The sequence below is a fragment of the Microcaecilia unicolor genome, chromosome 11, assembly GCF_901765095.1.
Source record: "Microcaecilia unicolor chromosome 11, aMicUni1.1, whole genome shotgun sequence".
NCBI lineage: Eukaryota > Metazoa > Chordata > Amphibia > Gymnophiona > Siphonopidae > Microcaecilia > Microcaecilia unicolor.
In genome coordinates, this window is record NC_044041.1 from 71,577,041 (window position 1) to 71,600,450 (window position 23,410).

At 44.4% G+C, this 23,410-nt stretch overlaps 1 protein-coding gene across 3 annotated transcripts in view; it reads left to right on the forward strand.

The window, feature by feature from the left end:
- SHC2 (SHC adaptor protein 2) overlaps positions 1-23,410 on the forward strand; it is a 67,181-nt gene that overhangs the window by 19,842 nt on the left and 23,929 nt on the right. For 2 of the 3 annotated variants that reach the window (XM_030218347.1, XM_030218346.1), the window contains exons 1-3: positions 1,811-2,372; positions 8,683-8,753; positions 21,894-21,954. In XM_030218347.1, the coding sequence (XP_030074207.1) occupies positions 1,815-2,372; positions 8,683-8,753; positions 21,894-21,954 (690 nt within the window). In that variant the 5' untranslated portion in view covers positions 1,811-1,814. Of the gene's footprint in view, positions 1-1,810; positions 2,373-8,682; positions 8,754-21,893; positions 21,955-23,410 lie in introns of those variants that run through there. The other variant, XM_030218348.1, reaches the window with a different exon arrangement.

Consider the following 23,410-nt stretch of genomic DNA (forward strand, 5'->3'; position numbering starts at 1 on the left):
CTGCAGACTACCAAGGTGAAGACTGGAGAGAAGCATTTTCCCACCGGCTGAGATATTTTTTTGGTGTGGGGGTGGGGGAGAGAACATTTGGTGCCCACCCACTTCTTGCCTAGGCCCACCCAAAATCTGCTGTCTGGCTACGCCCCTGCTTTGACTGTTGACCTCTCAATCTTTAGCTTTAAGTCTCTTTGGAAGGTTAATCTCAGTCTTTGGGATGGCTCACCCTTGACATCTCTGATTCAGGAAGTTTTACTGTTCCATGGAGTATCCCAGAAAGTAATTAAGTAGTCAGGGAAAGGTTATAGAAAACAGCCTCTAATTTTCTTCTGACCTAAACTAGCTTTGCAAAGGAATACTAGGGCAGTGCAACCATATTGGGGAAGGAAGTGGCGTTCATTAGAATGACCCAGAGGCATGCCAAGGAACTAGGGTTACCATATGTGCTCTTTTAAGAGGACCTGTTCTCTTTTTGGACATCTTCAGATATGTCCTCCGGGTTTTTTTTTAAATTTTTAGGAAAACATCCTCTTTTTCTTTTATGTGCTTATGACCAACACACCTACCCACATAATGAGAGCAACCATCTCTGTCCTATTAGGCAGTTTGGCATTGCTGATCTCCTCTGTTTCCTGCTGGTAGAATCTGTCAAAGGAATTTTGTTCATGCAGCACAACTTCAAGCAAATGTAATACAAAGATTTTCACATGTATCTCAGAAGCCAGTCAAAGTTGTTGAGGGATATCCGCTCTTTTGATAAGCATGCTTGGGCTCAGACTCAGTTCATATCTGGAAGTTTTTGAAAAGTAGATTATTGTCCACTGCTGTACTGTAAGTCAGTCACTGTTTGATGTGTGTTCATTAACTAAAAGCCATTTACACATTTACTACGATTAAAATTAAATATTTCTTTAGCAATGGTAGCAACCATTTTAAATATTTTTTGTCCTCTTTTTTGTCTCTGCAAATATGGTAAGCCTACAAGGAACTCTTCCTAGGGAAAGGACAGGAGCTGTGCTTACCGTGGCTGACACTTTGGTGCTTATTTTCAAAGCACATAGACTTACAACATATGTAAATTTGTAAGTCTATGTGCTTTGAAAATGAGCTTTTTTCTGCCCGATATTTAACTGGCCAGGAATGGGTCCTGGCCGGTTAAATAGCGTTTAACAGGCTATCTGCAAATATTCGGTGGGAGATAGCCGGTTATCTTCTATTGAATATTTGCAGTCAGCGCTTAGCGGATAACCGGCTATATTGCGTGATATAGCTGGCTATCTGCTAATATTCAGTGCATCGCCGGCTAAGTTTGGCGGCCAAATTGGGCCGCCAAAATAGCAGGCCTATCTTTGGCCGGCTTCAGCTTAACCAGCCAGCGCTGAATAATTGACATGGCTGGTTAAGCTGAAACCGGCCAAAAATAAACTGAATATTCAATGACGGTCACTGGAAACGGCCTGGTATTGAATATCTGGGTTTGGCGTCGACTGTGGGAGTCAGCCCAGTGGTTATCCTGTGGTCTGAATATTGGCCCCTTTGTCTCTTAGAAATATTTGTGGGTTCAGAGCAGGAGCCACAGCCTGCTCCAGCCGGCTTTCCAGGGATGCACCCCAGGGGAAGCTGCTGCTTGCTCTCAGTTACTTGTTTTCTTCTCTAGTTGAGTCCAGCACAGGCTGCAGTCTGCTGGCAGATGAGCAATAACAGCATGACATCATTGAGAGAGCTGAGCCTCCCAAGAGGGGGGGATGGGGGCAGGAGAGCGAAGGAGAGAGAGAGAACTCGCTAAAAGCCCTCAGTCAGACACACAGCAGCAGGGCATGCTGACAGAACTCAAGTACGATCGCTTTCGGAATGACTCTGTGACATCCTGCGAGGGCCTAGCACAGGGCAGCAACATGAGCAGCAAAGTGTCCTCATCCCCAATCGCCTCCTCGGCCCCTACCAGCACCCATCCTTGTCCCCCACTCAGCGAGTCCCACCTGCTTGATGACCAGGAACCTGCCACCACCTTCTGCATCCTCATCCCCAAGATGCCTCAGTGGAAGTTCTCCAATCCTTCAGGGTTCCTGAGTCGTAGTCCTTCCAGCAACAGCAAAGAGCTGCCCCCAGCTAAAGGAGGAGGCCAGGGCTCCAGCCTTGCTGCCATGTTAAGTGCTTGTGAACCTGTCTGCTCCACTCCTTGTTCTCTGCAGGTGATGAGCCGTTTCCGTGCTGGAGGGGGAGGGACAGGGAGCAGGAAGGCAGCGCGTGTGGAGGGCATCAAATTGGCAGGGGAAGAGTGGAACCGGAAGGGGAGCTTCATCAACAAACCGGCACAAGGTTGGCTGCACCCAGAAGAGAGGGTCCTGGGGCCTGGGGTCTCCTACATTGTGCGGGTAAGTTCATTCTTCTCTCTGTTTTGTTTGGGAATAGAGAATGACACGGGGACAAAGTTTGTCCCCATCCCCACCCCATCCCTAAAGCTTTGACCCCATCCCCGACTGTCCCCGCAAACTCAAACTCCACTGTACTAGTTCTGTCATTTTCAATAAAAGACAATCACTAGCTTTTTGTACAAATGAGATTTGGTACTGTTGTAGCGATGGGGTGGGAATTGGGATGGGGACAAACTTTGTCCCTGTGTCATTATTTGGGACCCAGGAGCTGAGAGGAGAGGATTCCCTCCCCAGGGTCACAAGCTTACCCAGATCAACCTGTAGCGGCTAAGTTAAGCCTTATATATGAAGTTCCTGGTTGTCTTAAGGAAATCAGAATGACATCTCCGTGCATGGAATGGAGCAAAACCAAAACAGCACCAGCTTCTCCAGTTTAATCCAGATAGGGTGATGAACCTAGCTATGCACTATGCTGTCAGAGAAGCAGAGGCAGGACACTTGCCCAGTGACCTCTTTCCTGGAGAGTTAGAAGCAAAATTCCATCCAAGAAGCTCCTGAAGTATAGGGGGATATACCTTGGTGTGGATACCCCCCTTACTTTATGGGCTTTTTCTGGTATTTTGGTTGAGGACCTTTAATTTGAACTCTTGCTACTGGAGGCAAGTCCTCACCTTGATGCCCTCTCCTGAAGCATTCTGGGCCCTACAGTGCTGAGTTCACATGGAAGAAGCAGGACTACAGATCACACAATTCAATGGGATGGTAGTTCAAACCCAGGCCTAGTGGAGTTTCCTTTGAGGCACCGATTGATAGGGCAGCTGGGGAAAACAGAATTCAGAAATGTGTGGGGAGGATAGGTAGCCCCTCTGAGCAGTCACCAGCATCTAGACTTCAGCCCAGGCTGATCGAACAGGCTGACCCAGTGCTGTCTTACCCCAATCTATGCATAGATCGTAGTTCTGATCTGCTGTTCCAGGGACCTCACAGCTAGCTGGGTTTTCAGGCTATGTCCAACAAATGTGCAAGGGTTAAATTAGCATATACTGGGGTTTTGATGTATGTAAATGTATCTCATGCATCTTCACTGGAGACATCTGAAAAACCTAACTGGTAGGTTTGGGAAGCCCTGTTTTGGGAAGTTAGTGGGAAAATGAGAAGTACAAGTCTGTGTATGCAATGGGACAGAACCAGGACTAGCTTAATCTGTTTAGTTGATCTGAGCCTCAGGTGGCATGTTTAGCATTTCTGGTAGCAAATGATAACTGAGCTGGTCCAGCCACACTGCGGTGGACACCAGAAGCTGTTGTTCAGGTTAGGGTTAAGAACAAGAGTGCAACCTGTACTCCTGTCTCCCATTAGTTTAGTATCTGAAGTTATCTGAAGAATTAGAGATTCAGATAACTTTATTGGCATATCGGTGTGTTGCCAAAGTGATACATTTAGCAGTTTAGCTAAAAATAAAAAACAAGATAATAGTAACAACAGTAAAATAAAATTACAGTGCACAGAGAGGACAGTAACAATGACAATTTCCAGACTCTGGTTTATATTGTCCCTTCTAAACTGCTTTGATGGTATGGGTGAAGGGAGACAAGAGATTGTAACTGAACCAGTGTGTATAGAGCAGCATTAGACTGAGAACATAATCCAGGGATGGGGGGGGAGGGGAGGGGGGTCAGTATGTAGTGCAGCATTAAATCTGGGCAGTTAACCCAGAGAAAGGGGTCAGTGTATTGAGTGACATTAATCTCTGGAGATACCCCAGGGAAGGGGGGGGGGGGGAATGGAGCATTAATCTGAGTAGATAATCCAGGGAGGGGGCGGGGTGGGGGTGGGGGTGGAGGATCAGTGTGTAGTTTAGCATTAAATCTTGGCAGTTAACTCAGAGACAGGGGGTTCAGTGTGTGGAGTGACATTAATCCCTGTGGGTATCTGGGTAGGGGGAGTCAATGTAGCATTAATATGAGCAGATAATTCAGGGATAGGGCGGGGGTGGGGCTGGAGGGTCAGTGTGTAGTGTAGCATTAAATCTTTGGCAGTTAACCCATTTGAGTTCTTACATTCCTGTGATGCACATTTGAGTGTAAATCTGTACACAAAAAAACATTCAGACCCTATTTACTACAGTGCACTAAGATTTGGCAGTGACTGAACAGTAACAGCCAAAATCAACAAACAAAAACTGCAAAACCTCCAAGTTCAGGGTTGGGGGCATTCTCAGCATTTTGGGAGGCTGCCATACCTTTAACACAGAGGAAAAATTTCTCTATGTGTTAATGATATGGCCATCACTGTGCAATAAAGTCAGCTACACCTCTGGAGGTGACATTAACTGCTTTGTGTTATCTGCCATGATAACAGAATTCACAGTAATGACCTCTGTGGTAACTGAACAATGCAGTCCCTGCCCATTGGGTGTTAAAAACTACATCAAACAATGCAGTTTAGTAAATGGGTTCTTTAATCTCTTTCTCATTCTATGGTGTAATTCAATCACTTATCCACATACTGTAGTATGTCCCTCCTCCTCTACAGAGAACAACAGGGGAATGGGGATTGGAACAGAGCTTGTGGGGACAGGACAGGGACAGAGCCTGTGAGGACAGGGCTGGGACAGGGACAGAACCCACAGGGTCTTATCCACATACAGAATGTCCCTTCTCCACTACAGAGAACAACAGGGGGATGGGGATTGGGACAGAGCTTGTGGGGACAGGACAGGGACAGAGCCTGTGAGGACAGGGCTGGGACAGGGATAGAACCCACAGGGTCTTATCCACATACAGAATGTGCAGATGAGGACAGAGTCCGCAGGGATGGGGTGGGGACGAGGACAGAGCTCACGGTGATGGGGCAGGGGCAGGGACAGAGCCCACGGGGATGGGGCGGGGACACAGACAAACTTTGTCCCCTTGTCATTCTCTACTACAAGTGGCCTAATGGTTAGAGCAGTGGGTGGAAACCAGGGAAGCCAAGGAGTAAATCTCACTGACAGGCCTTTGATCTAGGTCTCTATTGCCTCAGTTACAAACCTATGAGCCAATGCTCAGAACTCTGGTGCTATAGGGAACAGTGCTGGAAAACACTGTGGAACCAGTGCACAAAAATAACTTCCCAATGCTCAATGTTAACAGCATGCAAATGATATGCGCACTGTGCAAGGGGGGAGGAACATGCCTGGCGCATGCACACAAGAGTTTTGCGGTAAGCAAAGCTCTTGTGCGCATGCCCATCCAAACCCGGATGAGCAGGCACACATCATAGCTGTTCTTCTGCTCCTTAAATGTGAGCTTTTCAAAATTGTTTTCACATGAAAAGCTTATAGTTAAGCAAAAAAACAAGCGCCAATGTGTGCTTCCACTCTACACTCACTGGTTCATACCTATGTTATTTCAAAACTGGATTATTGTAATTCTATCTTTGCTGGTTTGCCAAATTCTCAGACGAAGCGTCTTCATACTTTGCATAATTCTGCTGCCTGTTTCCTTTGCTCAGTCAAACAATAGGATCATATCACCCCCGTTATTCCTCCATCCTCACTGGCTACCTTTTCCTAACAGGGTTTTTTCAAGGTCCTCTGTTTAGTTCATAGAGCCTATTTACACTGGTGTTCTGCCCCCCCCTCCCCCCAGCAGACTTACACTAGTTTCATAGTGTGGCCCTAAAATGTGTTTAATGCCTTTACTGTTATCCTCACTTCTAAGGATTTTCACTGCTGCAGTCATTCACTGCAATAATATATGAGCAATGCATTGTATGTAATATAGTCTTACTAGCCGTTCAGCCCGTAAAAACGGGCTAGTATAGGAGGGGGGGTTGAAAGTCCCCCCACCCCCTCGCCGAGTTCGTCGCTGCCGCTCCCCCTCCGAGTTCGCCCCCCCCCCCCCCGGAGCCGTCGCCACCCACCTTCCACCCGGTCGGGCCCTCGCTCCGCTATTGAAACAGCGAGGGCACGCAGCACACAGCTCTACTGCTGAGCTGCCGTCGGCCTTCCTTCTTCTCTGCCTGTGTCCCGCCCTCGTGTGATGTAACATCGTCGAGGGTGGGACACAGGCAGAGAAGAAGAAGGAAGGCCGACGGCAGTTCAGCAGAGCTGTGTGCTGCATGCCCTCGCTGTTTCAATAGCGGAGCGAGGGCCCGACCGGGTGGAAGGTGGGTGGCGGTGGCGACTCCGGGTGGGGGGAGTGTTAGCGACGGCGGTGTCCCTCGCAAATGCGCAGTAGAGACCCTCTCTGTTCCGCCCTCATCATCACGTATTGACGCGGGGGCAGGGCAGAGAGAGTCTCTACTGCGCATTTGCGAGTGAGTACGACACTCGCCATTTATATATATTGATATGTAATGCAGTCATTCCTGCTTGTTTGTATAAAACTTGTTATTATTGGTCTATTCTCCTACAAAGACCTCTTCCCTTTCTCAGCCAAGCTTGGCTTCTTTGTCTACCTACTGTTATTTCCTGATTATTTCTCCTGTCTCTGTCCTGATGGGTCAGCTAGGGTTTGACCTTTCTCCCCAATCCTCTGGAATCACCTCTGCTACCTAGTGGCAGGTTCTGTCCTTATTGTCCCCTTTACCTCCCCCTCCCTGGGCTTGTGTGGGGCATTTCTTGACTTCCCTGTCTCCAGAAGGCACATTCTCCATCTTGCTGTGGACAGCACTTGTCCTTCTGCTCCCCTGAAGAAAACTCATCTTTTCACCTCGTTCATTCTTTCTCTCAAGATATTGCACAACCCAGCATCCCATCTCTGAACTGCTTCCATTTATTTAATGACTCTCCCACCTCTGCAAAAAGCTCCCTTTCTTCAGATTTCCATCCACTGTTACAGCTATCAGAACTACGAAGCCTCGTACCTTGGGGCATGAACTTCTGAACATCTACTGACTGTGAGTAAACTATCTACATTTATTCAATAAAATAAATTTCAGAAAAAAAAGAGACTTCTGGGTGTGCTGATATGCCAAGGTTACACTTCTTGGATATTAAAGCCTTAAGCTATTATGCTTTAAGAGGCCTTGACAACTGGTTTCCCTGCTTTTGTCTCTACCCTGACCATTCCTTATACTCCTTCTAGGTTCCTTCGCTCCTTAGATTCTCGTTGATTAGTCCTCCCCGCTCCCAAACAGGCCCACCTTGAATCCATTAGGGATACTGCTTTTTATTTTTTAGGACCAAATCTTTGAAATGACCTCCGTCCATCCGTGCCGAACTCTCCTTTAAGACCTTTAAACCTTTGCTTAAGACTTTTTATTTTTCCCAAGCTTCTGGTACTCAGCAACAGTTATTTCTTAGTTTTCAGGATTTAACTATTTTAATCTTAGGTGTGTTTGTTCTTGATTTGCGTGTTTCTTTCCTATCATTAATGGAATTCTTTTCTGTTCTTGGTTTTATGTTATTTTCAGTTTATTGTAAACCACCCTGACTTGAGTGCTCAGAAAGGGCGGTATAGCAAATTTGGGATGCAAGTTCAAAACCCAGCCTGGAAATGGGTAACTTAGTATCTCTGTGTCTCGCTATCTTTCTGGACATGCTTCCATAGATTTAATGACACTTATTGATTGATTGATTGATTGATTGCTTCCTTTCTACAACCCAAATCACTATCTAGCTCCTGACTCTTTACTTCAACTATTCCACTCCTAAACCCCACACCAATACATGAACACAAAACTAACTAGCCCTTCATTCTATTCACTCAAATCTTCCCCTGCTTCATCCCTCCACATTCCCATTTCACTATCACTGCGACAACAGTCAAGGAAACTGGGCAGACAATGGTATCGTGTCTGTCTGATTGGGGCAGGGGGCAAGATGGCTGTGAGTCTCTCTGGGGTGTAGGAGGGATCACATGTGTCATTTGGACGTAGGGAGGAGGGGAAGGAATTTTTTTTTTTGTTACATTTGTACCCCGCGCTTTCCCACTCATGGCAGGCTCAATGCGGCTTACATGGGGCAATGGAGGGTTAAGTGACTTGCCCAGAGTCACAAGGAGCTGCCTGTGCCTGAGGTGGGAATCAAACTCAGTTCTTCTGTTCCCCAGGACCAAAGTCCACCACCCTAACCACTAGGAATGACAAGTGTTACTGTGAACCCAGGGCCAGCTTAAGTCATGAGCCAGGTAAGGTACTGGCTCAAGGTGCCTGAGGTAAAGGATGCCAAAATCCTCTGACATCATCGACTTACCTCAATATATGTGTGTGTGTGTGTGTGGAGGAGGGAGGGGGTCGCAGCCTCTTGACCTGGTCCTGTGTGAACCTGTTTGGGAAGTAGAAGGAATCCTGAGTCTAATCAGTTTTTCTCATTTTCTCATAGTATATGGGCTGTATAGAAGTGCTCAGATCCATGAGGTCCCTGGATTTTAATACACGTACACAGGTTACCAGGTACGTGTCTTTCTTTCTGAATGTATTAGGTTTTCATACTTATTGTCACCCAGCAGAAACCTGACTCTCTCTGTCTGCCAATTTGGGAGAGATCTCTAAGATCAAATACAGGCCAGAGGCTACTTACAGAGCAAAAACTGGGGGAGAAAGAAATGTCAGAGAGGGCCATCAGAAGACTTGAAATATATAGAGAGACCAGAGCGAGCCTGAAAAAAAGCAGCAGGGAACATGGGAGCCATCTTTACAATACATTTGGAGGAATTAAACTCAACACAAATTACCCCTCTCTGGAAACAGGGAAGGAGTTTGCTCAATACTAGGGATGCTTTATTCAAGCAACCACAGAGCCTATACTAATGACAGAGAGAAGGATGGAAGGAAGGACAGAAGAAACATGGGGAAGTAGAGAGAGGGAACACCTCACTTAGATGCTAGATTCACAAGAACAAAACCTCAATGTCTCAGACCACCTAGCAAGCACACAAGCTGTAAATATTTCCAAAGAATTAGATTATTCATCAGCTGTGTAAGCTCTCAAGAGAATAAAGACAGTTTCTATATTTCCAAGGCACCAACCACCTCCAGTTCTAGAGCAATCTACAAGAATTAGGCAAGCTTAAGAATATAAAAACAACCTCAGAACATGCACAACACTGAAAGACCAATTGACCACCAACTAAGAGGCCAAGCAAGCAAATGATGGCAGCACTGGCCTACCACTCTGTCATATAGCCCCTTCAAACCAGTCAATAATGGAAGGGGTGGAACATGTCCCAGACTCTCCTAATCTTTTGCCTTGTACACCCTGTGAGAGAAGACCCCCAGGCTCTCTTGGCTCTTTCACCTTGTACACCCTGTGAGGGCAGACCCCCTAGGATCTCCTGGACCCTTCACCTTGTACACTCCCTGAGTGTAGACCCCCAGGCTCTCCTGGCCCCGTCACCTTGTACACCGTAACAGAGCAAACCTCCGGGCTTTCCTAGCCCCTCTTCCTCATACACACTGTAAAGGCAGACCCCCAGACTCTCCCAGCCCCTTCACCTTGTACTCCCTGTAAGGGCAGACCCCCCCAGACTCTGCTTTCTGAGAAGTTCTGAGAGAAGAGGATATTTCTCTGGGTAAGTGAACATTATTTTGCTCTGTGCTTTGGCGATTTAAAGATTAGGGATAAAAGAGAAACTGTAGGTTTATTGATAAATACAGTTTGAATTTAGAAAAGCAAACTTTATTAACTAGTTCCCATAGTGTAAAACCCTTTTCCTCATAGTTTTAAACCTGAACTTTCTGCCAGAGGTAGAAACTTAACTGTCATGGTCTACAGCATTAACAGATAGCCTCTAGAAGGCATAGCAGTGCCTAGTTCAGTCTTCATTCTCACCCACTCCTAGCACATCTCTTTATTTATAGTCTTAATTTATAGTCAGTTATTCTAATTAGGATAGCAAAAGGAGAGTTTTCATTACAGAGTTTGGTGAGAGGTTATATGTGTATGCTCAATGCAAAGATCTCCTAGCTCTCAGAGAACAAGTCCATCCGCTCGAGGCTAGAGTAGAAAACTTGGAGGAGCTGAAGGAGACAGAGAGTTACACAGAGGTGACCTACAGGGACATTGTAGAGAAGTCCCACCTCCAGTCTGACAGCCCCTGTGCTGCCTTGGAGAGGGGAGGTCTGCTAAAAGGAGAGCATCACCCTGGTGAAGTAGGAAATAATCCTGTAGCTACGATTTGCCTACCAGGGGACGCAATATCCTCTCACACCAAGGATGTATCTCCAGGGGCTTCTGCCCAGGAGGGAAGGGTTAGGAAAGCTGTTGTGGCTGATGATTCAATCATTAGTAATGTAGACAGCTAGATGGCTGGTGGACGGGAGGATCGCCTGGTCACTTGCCTGCCTGATGCAAAGGTGGCAGACCTCATCTAGATAGGATTTTAGATAGTACTTAGGAGAAGCCAGCTGTCTTGGTATATATGGGTACCAATGACATAGGAAAATGTGGGAGGGAGGTTCTGGAAGCAAAATCTAGGCTCTTAGGTAGAAAGCTGAAATCCAGATCATCCAGGGTAGCCTTTTCAGAAATGCTCCCCATTCCATGCAAAGGAACCAAGAGGCAGGCAGAACTCTGAAGTCTCAACATGTGGTTGAGACGATGGTGAAGAGATGAGGAATTTAGATTTGTTAGGAACTGGGCAACATTTTGGGAAAGGGGAAGCCTATTCCAAAAGGATGAACTCCATCTTACCCAGGATGGAACCAGGTCACTGGCGCTAACAATTAAAAAGGAGATAGAGCAGCTTCTATAGCAGGACATTTAGGGAATCCCAATAGAGAGGTCTCAATAATGGTGAAAGAAAGCCAGGAGAACAGCGTAGTAAAGGATGCAAATGATCCCTGTCAACTTCTAAGCAGCTTGTAGGGTCAAGGAAAACACACAATTTGAAGTGTCTGTATACAGTGGTGGGAGGCGGGACTGGAGGTTGGGAGGCAGGGATAGCGCTGGGCAGACTTATACGGTTTGTGCCAGAGCCGGTGGTGGGAGGCGGGGATAGTGCTGGGCAGACTTATACGGTCTATGCCCTGAAGAGCACAGGTACAAATCAAAGTAGGGTATACACAAAAGTAGCCCAACAAGTTGTCTTGTTGGGCAGACTGGATGGACCGTGCAGGTCTTTTTCTGCCGTCATCTACTATGTTACTATGTTAAATGCTAGAGGCCTAATAAATAAGATGGGAGAGTTAGAGTATATAGCACTAAATGAAGAGGTAGATATAATAGGCATCTCAGAGACCTAGTGGAAGTAGGACAATCAATGAGACACTGTGTTACAATGATAGATGGGCTCATTTTCGAAAGAGAAGGACGTCCATCTTTTGACATAAATCGGACGATGGACGTCCTTCTCCCAGAGACGTCCAAATCGGAATAATGGAAACCCGATTTTGGACATCTCCAGCTGCACTCTGTCGCAAGGAAGTCCAAAGTTCAAGGGAGCATGTCAGAGGCATAGCGAAGGCGGGACTTGGGCGTGCCTAACACTTGGGCTTCTTTGACCCATAATCGAAAAAAACAAGGATGTCCCTGACGAACACTTGGATGTTTTCACCCGGGCATGTTTTTTTAACAAATAAGGCACAAAAAGGTGCTGGAACTGACCAGATGACCACCGGAGAGAATCGGGGATGACTTCCCGTTACTTCCCCAGTGGTCACTAACCCCCTCCCACCCTCAAAAAACATCTTTAAAAATATGTCGTGCCAGCCTCAGATGTCATACTCAGGTCCGTGACAGCGCATGCAGGTCCCAGGAGCAGTTTTAGTGGGTACTGCAGTGCACTTCAGACAGACGGACCCAGGCCCATACCCCCCTACCTGTTACATTTGTGGAGGAAACAGCGAGCTCTCCAAAACCCACCACAAACCCACTGTACCCACATCTAGGTGCTCCCCTTCACCCGTAAGGGCTATGGTAGTGGTGTACAGTTGTGGGTAGTGGGTTTTGGGGGGCTCAGCACACAGGGTAAGGGAGCTATGTTCCTGGAAGCATTTTATGAAGTCCACTGCAGTGTCCCCTAGGGTGCCCGGTTGGTGTCCTGGCACGTCAGGGGGACCAGTGCACTACAAATGCTGGCTCCTCCCATGCCCAAATGGCTTGCATTTGGATGCTTTTGACATGGATGTCTTTGGTTTCGGAAATTGCCGAAAGTCAGAAACATTCATGTCTAGGGACGTCCAAATCTAGGGACGTCTAAATTTAAGGATTTTGGACGTCCCTAGACATGAATGTTTCTGACTTTCAGCGATTTCCGAAACCAAAGACATCCATGTCAAAAGCATCCAAATATTCAAAACGAAAGATGGACGTCCATCTTCTTTCGAAAATACGGGTTTCCCTGCCCCTGGATTTCTCCGTTTTGCAAGGATGTCCAAATCACAACTTGGACACTTTTGAAAATGCCCCTCAGAGTGGACCAAATTGGGGGGGGGGGGGGGTGCAGTATATGTTAAAGAGGGAATTCAGCCAAACAAAATAAACATTCTACATGAAACAGATAGCAGCGTGGAATCCTTATGGACAGAAATTCTATATGCATAGGGAAGGAGTATACTACCGTCCGCCAGGACAGAAGAAACAGACAGATGAAGAAATGTTTACAGAAATTAAGAAAGCTGGCAAATTGGGCAACAGTATAATAATGGGTTTTGAATCTCAGTGGCACACCCGTACCATTTCCTTTCTGGCTGTGGAAGTAACTTATGATCAAGGGGCATTTTGTACTTCTGTTTTTGTGAAACCTACTGATCATAATATTTTACCAGCATGCATCCGATTCATTCAAGATCTAGTATTCCTTTTTCTGAGTTTCTACATTACTGTAGAATTTGTTCATCTACACTTGATTTTAAAGATAAGGCATCTACTCTGCATGAAAAATTTACAGCTAGGGGTTATACGATTAAAGCTGAGGCTAAAGCTGCCAAGAGAGTATTGTTTAATCACAGAGAACATTTGTTGAGAGATAAAACTGTAGATTCTGATACAAATATTTTGACCTTTGCAATGAAATACAATGCCCATATACCTCAAATATAGTGCATCTAATAAAGAAACATCTTGGACTGTTAATGGTGCATCTATGCTATCAGAATTTGGATATTTTGTTGTCTTATGAATGCAATTCTAATCTAAATGATCAATTATATTTGGCAGAAGTTTGGAAACAAGAGGGAAGTAGGTGGGGTAGGGAAGTTTGGGGTTTCCATTCTAAATGTGACCTGTGTGTGATTTGATGATGGAAATGTCTCCATTTACTGACAGTAAAATGGGCAAAATCATAACCTTGAAATCTTGCACGTCTTGTGAATCGTCTAATGTGATAGTTATTGGTCTATCCTTGCAATTTATATTACATAGGACAGACGTCACGACCACTGAAGACAAGATTGATAAAGCAAAAGCATAGACATTATGTGTCTGCACAGAAAGACCTTGAACCTTTAGTACCACATAGCTTAGAGTACAATCATGATTTTTCTTCATTTCGTTGTGTGGTAATTGAACAGTTAAATTGAAGGGATCGTCGAGGGAATGTTTGCCACTGACTGAGACAGAAGGAACAATGTTGGATTTTTTGTTTGTAGACGGTGATTCCGCGGGGTTTGAATACAGCTTTGTAGTGGAAAGCTTTTCTGTGACCCAACTGGTCAATTTATTGCTGTGATGTCAATATGTGATATTTTATTTTGTTGGCATCTTTGTCTTCTGCAGCCATTTTGAAGCAGCTAGGCTAAATGTTGGTGATGTTCCCCTGAAGGGTAATTCTGTTGGGATTTCAACTATCATCAGTGAACTGAATTTATGCTGGATGAGTATTTCAATCTTCTTTATGCTGAGATTGTGAGATTACTGCTTTGAAAAGTTTGAACTTTCTCCTTTCACTGAAAAACAAACCATAAAGATGATTAAAGTCTCTTTGATGTTACCCTAATGTGAGTTTGATTCACTATTTCTATTATTCATTTGACTTCAGGAGTTTTTTTTCTGACCTATGATTACTAGTGAGCATACTTTTATGTGTCAGCTGTATGCTGAAATAGTATGACTTCTACTGACTGAGGTCTTTTTTCTCCACATATTTTGTTATGTAATTTCAGGTTCACATTGGAAGAGAATAGATGTTTATGATTAAGTATTTGATTTCAATTATCCCAATATTGACTGAATAAATATTATATCAGGGAGCTCTAGGGAGGTAAAATTCTTGGATGTAATAAATGATTGCTTCTTGGAGCAACTGGCCCAAGAACTGACAAGAGGGGAAACTATTTTAGATCTAGTCCTTAGTGGAATGCAGGGCATAGTATGAGAGGTAATGGTGTTGTGTCTACAGGGAAACAGTGCTCATAACATGATCAAATTTGAGTCGATATCTGGAGTGAAGTCACAAAGGAAATCTACTGTAGCAGCATTTAATTTTCAAAAGAGTGACTATGATAAAATGAGGAAAATGGTTAAAAAGAAGCTAAAAAGGATCGGACACAAAGGTTAGGACTTTAAATCAGACATGGACATTGTTTAAAAATACCATTGTGGAAGCACAGACCAGATGTATTCCAAGTATTAACAAAGGTGGGAAGAAGAGCAAACAACAGCCAGCGTGATTAAAAGGTGAAGTGAAAGAGGTTATTAGAGCCAAAAGAACATCATTCAAAGAATGGAAAAAGGATCCAAATGAAGAAAATAAAAAGCAACATAAGCACTGGCAAACTAGATGCAAAGCATTGATAAGAAGGTTAAAAGAGAATATGAAGCGAAACTTGCCACAGGAGCAGAAACTCATAGTAACTTTTTCAGGTACATCAGAAGCAGAAAGCCTGTGAGGGAATCCATGGGACTGTTAGATCATCAAGGAGCAAAAGGGGCTCTCAGGGAGGACAAAGCTATAGTTGAGAAACTGAATGAATTCTTTGCTTCAGTCTTTAAAGAAGAAGATGTAAGGGATCTACCTGTACCAGAAAAGGCTTTCAAGGGTAGCAATTTGGAGGAATTGAAAGAAATCCTGGTGAACCTGGAAAATGTACTGAGACAAATCGACAAGTTAAAGAATGATAAATCACCTGGACCAGATGATATACACTCCAGAGTACTGGGATTGGTAGCATGGAATGTTGCCACTATTTGGGTTTCTGCCAGGTATTTGTGACCTGGCTTGACCATTGTTGGAAACAGGATCCTGGGCTAGATGGACCTTTGGTCTGACCCAGTATGGCTGTTCTTATGTTCTTATAAAACAGCTCAAACGTGAAATTGCTGATTTACTGTTAATGATCTGTAACATGTCATTAACATTGTCTGTAGAACCTGAAGATTGAAGGGTGGCTAATGTAACGCCAATTTTTAATAAAGGTTCCAGGGGTGATTTGGGAACTTATAGACCAGTAAGCCTGACTTCAGTGCCAGAAAAAATAGTGGAAACTATTATAAAGAATAAAATTGTGGAACACATAAAGGGGCATAATCGAACGGAGACGACGATCTCTAAGGGTGCCCATCTCTAAGGACGTCCGGCGAAGGGGCGGGGAAACCTGTATTATCGAAACAAGATGGACGTCCATCTTTCATTTTGATAATACGGTTGGGGACGCCCAAATCTCAAAATTTAGGGCGACCTTAGAGATGGTCGACTTAAATGTTGAGATGGCCGAGCTTAGAGATGGTCGTCCCCGGTTTTCGGCCATAATGGAAACTGAGGATGTCCATCTCAAAAACGACCAAATCCAAGCCATTTGGTCGTTGGAGGAGCCAGCATTTGTAGTACACTGGTCCCCCTCACATGCCAGGACACCAACCGGGCACCCTAGGGGACACTGCAGTGGACTTTACAAATTGCTCCCAGGTGCATAGCTCCCTTACCTTCGGTGCTGAGCCCCCCAACCCCCCTCAAAACCCACTCCCCACAACTGTACACCACTACCATAGCCCTAAGGGGTGAGGGGGCACCTACATGTGGGTACAGTGGGTTTCTAGTGGGTTTTGAAGGGCTCACATTTACCAGCACAAGTGTAACAGGTAGGGGGGATGGGCCTGGGTCTGCCTGCCTGAAGTGCACTGCACCCACTAAAACTGCTCCAGGGACCTGCATACTGCTGTCATGGAACTGGATATGACATTTGAGGCTGGCATAGAGGCTGGCAAAAAAATATATTTATTTATTTTTTTTAGGGTGGGAGGGGGTTAGTGACCACTGGGCGAGTAAGGGGAGGTCATCCCCAATTCTCTCCAGTGGTCATCTGATCAGTTTGGGCACCTTTTTGAGGTTTGGTCGTGAAAAAAAATGGACCAAGTAAAGTCGACCAAATGCTCGTCAGGGACACCCTTTTTTTTCCATTATTGGCCAAGGACGCCCATCTCTTAATCACGCCCCAGTCCCCCCTTTGCTATGGTGCCGACACATCCCCGTGAACTTTGGTTGTCCCTCCGACGGGATGCAGTTGAGGATGCCCAAAATCGGCTTTCAATTATGCCGATTTGGGTGACCCTGAGAGAAGGACGCCCATCTCCCGATTTGTGTTGGAAGATGGGTGCCCTTCTCTTTCGAAAATGCCCATGACAGACAAACATGGTTTAATGGGACAGAGTCACCATGATTCAGCCAAGGGAATTCTTGCCTCACCAATTTGCTTAATTTCTTTGAAGGCGTGAATAAACATGTGGATAAAGATGAGCTTGTTGATGTAGTTCATCTAGATTTTCAGAAAGCTTTTGGCAAAGTTCCTCATGAGAGACTCCTGAGAAAATAAAAAAAGTTATTGGATAGGAGGCAATGTTCTTTTGTGGAGTAGGAATTGGTTATTGGAAAGAAAACAGAGGGTAGGGTTAAATGGCCATTTTTCTCAATGGAGGAGCGTGAACAGTAGAGTGCCGCAGGGATCTGTACTGGGACTGGTACTATTTAACATATTTATAAATGATCTGGAAATTGGAACCACAAGTGAGGTCAATACATTTGCAGATGACATAAAACCATTCAAAGCTGTCAAAACACATGCAGACTGTGAAAAATTGCAGGAAGACCTTAGGAAACTGGAAGACTGGGCATCCAAATGGCAGATGAAATTTAATGTGGACAAATGCAAAGTGATGCACATTGGGAAGAATAATCCAATCAACACACAAGTGGAGGAGACCAAACACCTCACCTCAAGGTTGTCCAAAAAGGTACTTCATTAAGATCTTCACCAAAACCCGACATGAGTCGTGTTTCAGCCTATATGACCTTCTTCAGGAGTCTAAAATAATACATAAAAATATAACAATAAACATATGCATTCTTGATATAAAAAAAGAAAAAACATATATAAATAATTATATGTTCAAAAAAGTAATTCAAAAAATGACATCCAATCTAAAAGGGATGAACACTAATGAGACCATCTTGAACAAAGCACAGAAGAACTGTCCTCTACGGATAAATCACAAAACACACAACAGTGGAGGAGACCAAAAACCTCATGTTAAGGGATGTCCAAAAAGGTACTTTATTAAGATCTAAAGAAGAATAATCCAAATCATAGTTACCTGATGCTAGGGTTCACTTTAGGAGTCAGCACCCAAGAAAAAGATCTACGTGTCATTGCAAACAATAGACTGAATTCTTCTGTCCAGTGTGTGCTGGCAGCCAATAAAGCAAACAGAATGATAGGAATTATTGGGAAAGGGATGGTAAATAAGACCAAGAATACTATAGTGTCCCTGTATCGCTCTATGGTGCAATCTCACCTTGAGAATTGCATTCAGTTCTGGTCGCCGTATCTCAAAAAAGATATAGAATTAGAAACGCTCTAAGAAGAGTGACCAAACTGATAAAGGGGATTGAACGCTTTTCATATGAGGAAAGGCTAAAGAGGTTAGGTCTCTTCAACTCGGAAAAGAGACGGCTGAGGGGGGGGGTGGGGATATGATTGAGGTCTACAAAATTCTGAGTGGTGTAGAATGGGTAAAAGTGATTTGATTTTCTCTTTCAAAAAGTATGAAGACCAGGGGACACTCAATGAAATTGCATGGAAATATTTTTAAAACAAATAGGGGAGGAAATATTTTTCAATCGAAGAATAGTTAAGCTGTGAAACTCATTGCTAGAGGATGTGGTAACAGTGGTTAGCATATTGTGGAATATACATACATTTGTAGAAATAACATTCATTGTATCGCACAAGATCAGTAAAACTGGTCTTTTTATTAGAGCTGCATAATATATCTTGTTGCAATAGTCTACTGACTAGGAGAAGGCCAGAATGAACAAACAGAAATATTTACTACAGACCTCTTTATCTAAATTGACAAGGAAAGGCCTATAGATAAGAGAGGTTGAAGAAGGTCTGAAACTGACCAGTATTTGTGATAGATGTCTTATTTTGGAAAGATAAAAGCATATTCTGTGTGTAACTAAAGAGAACAGGTTATAAATGTTACATTTTCTCATTACAAATACATCTTCTTATTTGCTGGGACAACGCCTTAACCTTCAGCCTTAATAGAGTTTTGGCAATTTCTTCAACATAAAATTTCCCCTTGGCCATCTCTTGTCCAAGCTGAAGAGCCCTAGCCGCTTTAGCTTTTCCTCATAGGGAAGTCATCCCATCTCCTTTATCATTTTCATCATCCTTCTCTGTACCTTTTCTGATTCCGCTATATCTTTTTTGTGATGCGGTTACCAGAACTCCACACAGTATTTGAGGTGTGGTTGCACCATGGAGCGATACAAAGGTATTATAACATTCTCATTTTTGTTTTCCATTCATTTCCTAATAATTCCTAACATTTTATTTGCTTTCTTAGCCGTTGCTGCACACTGAACAGAAGGTTTCAATGTATCATCAATGATAACACCTAGATGCTTTTCCTGGGCAGTGACTCCTAATGTGGAACCTTGCATCACGTAGCTGTAGTTTGGGTTCCTCTTTCCCACATGCATCACTTTGCACTTGCTCACATTATTTATTTATTTATTTATTGTATTTGTACCTCACATTATCCCACCTTTTTGCAGGCTCAATGTGGCTTACAGAGTGTGGAAATGAGGACGTCATTACATGATCTAAGAAAACAGTTGTTCGATCATAAGCTGAGGTGAAAGAGGAATTTAGGCAGAAGGTGTTAGGTAAGGTTGTGAGAGAGGTGGTTTGGTGTACTTGGTTGGTTTAAGGAATGATTTGTTTCATTGAGGGTGACTTTTGTAGGCTCTGTTGAAGAGATGCGTTTTCAAAGCTTTGCGAAAGCTGGTTAGATTGGTCATGGTTTTTAGGGCCTTGGGTAGTGCGTTCCAAAACTGTGTACTTTTGTACTCAAAGGTGGTAGCATACGCCTGTTTGTACTTCATTCTGACATTTAGATGCCCAGTCTTTCAGTCTCATAAGGCCCTCTTACAATTTTGAACCATCTTCGTGCGATTTAACAACTTTGAATAATTTTATGTTATCAGCAAATTTAATTACACTAGTTATTCCCATCACTATATCATTTATAAATGTTAAAAAACAGCAGTCTCAGCACACACCCCTGGAGAACCTAACTATCTACCTTTGTCCTTTAAGCATACTGACCATTAAACCTATTCTTTATTTGCTATCTTTTAACCAGCTTTTAATCCTCAATAGGACATTACCTCTTATCCCATGACTTTCTAATTTCCTTTGGAGTCTTTCATGAGGTACTTTGCCAAATGCCTTTTGAAAATCCAGATACACAATATCAAGCGGCTCATCTTTATCCACATGTCTATTCACCCCTTCAAACAAATGTAGTAGATTGGTGAGACAAGATTTCCTTTCACTAAATCCATGTTGGCTTTCAGGCCACATTGAGCCTGCAAAGAGGTGGGAAAATGTGGGATACAAATGCAATAAATAAAAATAAATAAATGTTGGCTTTCAGGCTCATTTTCGAAAGAGGACGCCCATTTTTCGACACAAATCGGAAGATGGGCGTCCTTCTCACAGGGTCGCCCAAATCGGTATAATCGAAAGCCAATTTTGGGCGTCCCCAACTGCTTTCCGTTGCGGGGACAACCAAAGTTCACGGGGGCATTCTGGAGGTGTAGTGAAAGAGGGACTTGGGCATGCCTAACACATGGGCGTCCTTGACCCATAATGTAAAAAAAAAAGGGCGTCCCTGACGAGCACTTGGATGGCTTTACCTGGTCCTGTTTTTTCTACGATCAGGGCACAAAAAGGTACCTGAACTGACCAGGTGACCACCGGAGAGAATCGGGGATGACCTCCCCTTACTCCCCCAGTGGTCACTAACCCCCTCCCACCCTCAAAAACATCTTTAAAAATATTTGTTGCCAGCCTCAAATGTCATACTCAGGTCCATCACAGCAGTATGCAGGTCCCTGGAGCAGTTTTAGTGGGTGCGGTGCACTTCAGGCAGGCGGACCCAGGCCTTTCCCCCCCCCCCTACCTGTTACACTTATGGTGGTAAATCTGAGGGTGCGAGATTGGTGTCCTGGCATGTCAGGGGGACCAGTGCAGTACGAATGCTGGCTCCTCAAACGACCAAAGGGCTTGCACTTGGTCGTTTCTGAGATGGGCGTCCTTGGTTTTGATTATCGCCGAAAATCAGAAACGACCAAGTCTAGGGATGACCATCTCTAAGGATGACCTAAATTTCAGGATTTGGGCATCCCCAATCGTATTATCGAAATGAAAGATGGACGTTTATCTTGTTTCGATAATACGGGTTTCCCTGTCCCTCCACCGGGATGTTTTGCGAGGACGTCCTCAGCAAAACTTGGGTGTCCCTTTCAAATATGCCCCTCTTTGTCTCATTAATCCATATATACTCTGTAAGTTTGTTCTTTATAATAGTCTCTACCATTTTGCCCAGCACCAACATCAGGCTCACTGGTCTACAACTGAGCCCAGAATCTCTCTGCCTTTATACACCCTGCAAGAATAGAGCCCCAGCCCCTCCGTCCCCCATATACATCCTGTGAGTGTACACCCCCAAACCTTTCCTCTCCCCATAAACATCCTATGAGTGCAGATTCCCAGACCCTCTCTCCCCTCATATAGATCCTGTGAGCCTTGCATTACCCCCAAACCTCTTTCTCTGCACCTTACACACTAGGAGGGCAGAGCCCTGAACTCCCCCACCCATATACAAACTCAGCCTGTGTTCAGAGAGAAGAATGGAGTGGTGATGAATTATTAAATCTTTTCTGTCTGCCCATCCTTCTCCAGCATGACTGTCAAGGTATGAAGCAAGTGACTGAATAGATATGGATGTGCTTGAGTGTAAATTTTAAGGGGCTTCAACGTTAGCTTCAGAACTTTTAGTACAAGAAGAGTGCTGGGCAGACTTCTAAGGTCTGTGCCCTGAGAATAGCAAGGACAAATCAAACTCGGTTGTACAAAGTATCGCATACCATGTAAAATGAGTTTATCTTGTTGGGCAGACTGGATGGACCACACAGGTCTTTTTCTGCCGTCATTTACTATGTTACTGTGTAGTGTGACTGGTGACCCCCAACACACTCTTTGCTTCTTCCTCCTACTCTTGAATATCTGTACTGGAGGAGAACCTCATAAGCTTGGCCTCTTTTCTCATGATTTAAAGTTCATAGCCCTTGATTTCTCTTACAGGGAAGCCATCAACAGACTGTACGAGGCAGTTCCTGGAGTGAAGGGTACATGGAAGAAAAAGGTAAGCAGAAAGATTATACCCTTCCCATTAAGCCACTGTTTCTGTAGTGCAATAGGAAGGGGGCTGAGCTCCAGCTCCTCACTGCTCTTTCTCCTCTTCCTTAAAGCCAGCACTGCAGATAAATCTGAGATGACAGGGCAGGCACACGGCTGATTTGCCAAGGTTGCCCTGTACCCTAGATGATAGTACCATTTGGGTTTTACAGGTATTTGGTACATCCTACCAACAAATTTTCTACAATCACAGCTAGAAATGTCTTCTTTTTAGTAAGTGTACATGTTTTTACTTCATTAAATTATTTTTTTTTCATAAGTGCTGATATTTAAAAGGGTTTAACCAGGCAGGAGAGGAACCAGCCCAGTTAAACCCACTAAGGGCCCGATGCACAAAGGCAGCCATAAAATACGGCTGCCTCGGTAAAATTTAACAAGCTGCAAACAGTGACCGATGCACACAGGGGACCGTAGGCAAATGAGGTGCACAGATCCCCCTTTGTGCATTGGCTGATGTATGTGACTCCTCTGAGCTGTCATATTCATTTGACACCATTTTGTGCAGGCCAGGAGGGTGGGAGGTGTTGCTTCCGCCCTCCTGCCTCCACATTTTTTCCAGGTATGGGGGAGGGAGGAGGGGGAGGGGTCAGTAGACCACCAGGGCCCAGAGTCACAAGGAGCTGCAGTTGGAATTGAACCCAGTTTCTCAGGATCAAAGTCCACCACTAGGCTACTCTTCCATTAAGAAGAGCAACCAAATGATAAAAGCGATGGAACTCCTCCCATATGAGGAAAGGCTAAAGAGGTTAGCTTGGAAAAGAGACCGCTGAGGGGGAATATGATTGAGGTCCATAAAATTCTGAGTGGTGTAGAAAGGATAGAAGTGAATCAATTTTTTACTTTCAAAGACCAGGGGTCACTCAATGAAATTACATGGAAATACTTTTAAAACAAATAGGAGGAAATATTTTTTCACTCAAAGAATAGTTAAGCTCTGGAACTCACTGTCGGAGGATGTGGTAACAGTGGTTAGCGTATTTGGGTTTAAAAAAGGTTTGGACAAGTTCCTTGAGGAAAAGTCCATAGTTTGTTATTGAGATGGACATGGGGAAAGCCACTGCTTGCCCCAGGATTGGTAACATGGAATGTTGCTACTAATCGAGTTTCTACCAGGTACTTGTGACCTGGCTTGGCCACTGTTGGAAGCCTGATGGATCACTGATCTGACCTATTATGGCTGTTCTTACGTTCTTAGACTGGCCACACAGACATCCCAGCAGAGTATTGGGGCAGCCTAGAGGTCACTGCATGGACTTCACGTAAAAGGTCCCAGGTACACATCTCACCATGACCCCCTTAAACTGTATAGTGAGCCCTCCAGGAGCAGAAAAATACCTACTTTACCTCACTGTACACCACTACAATAGCACTCAAGCTTGTAGGTGTCACCTATATGTAGGTAC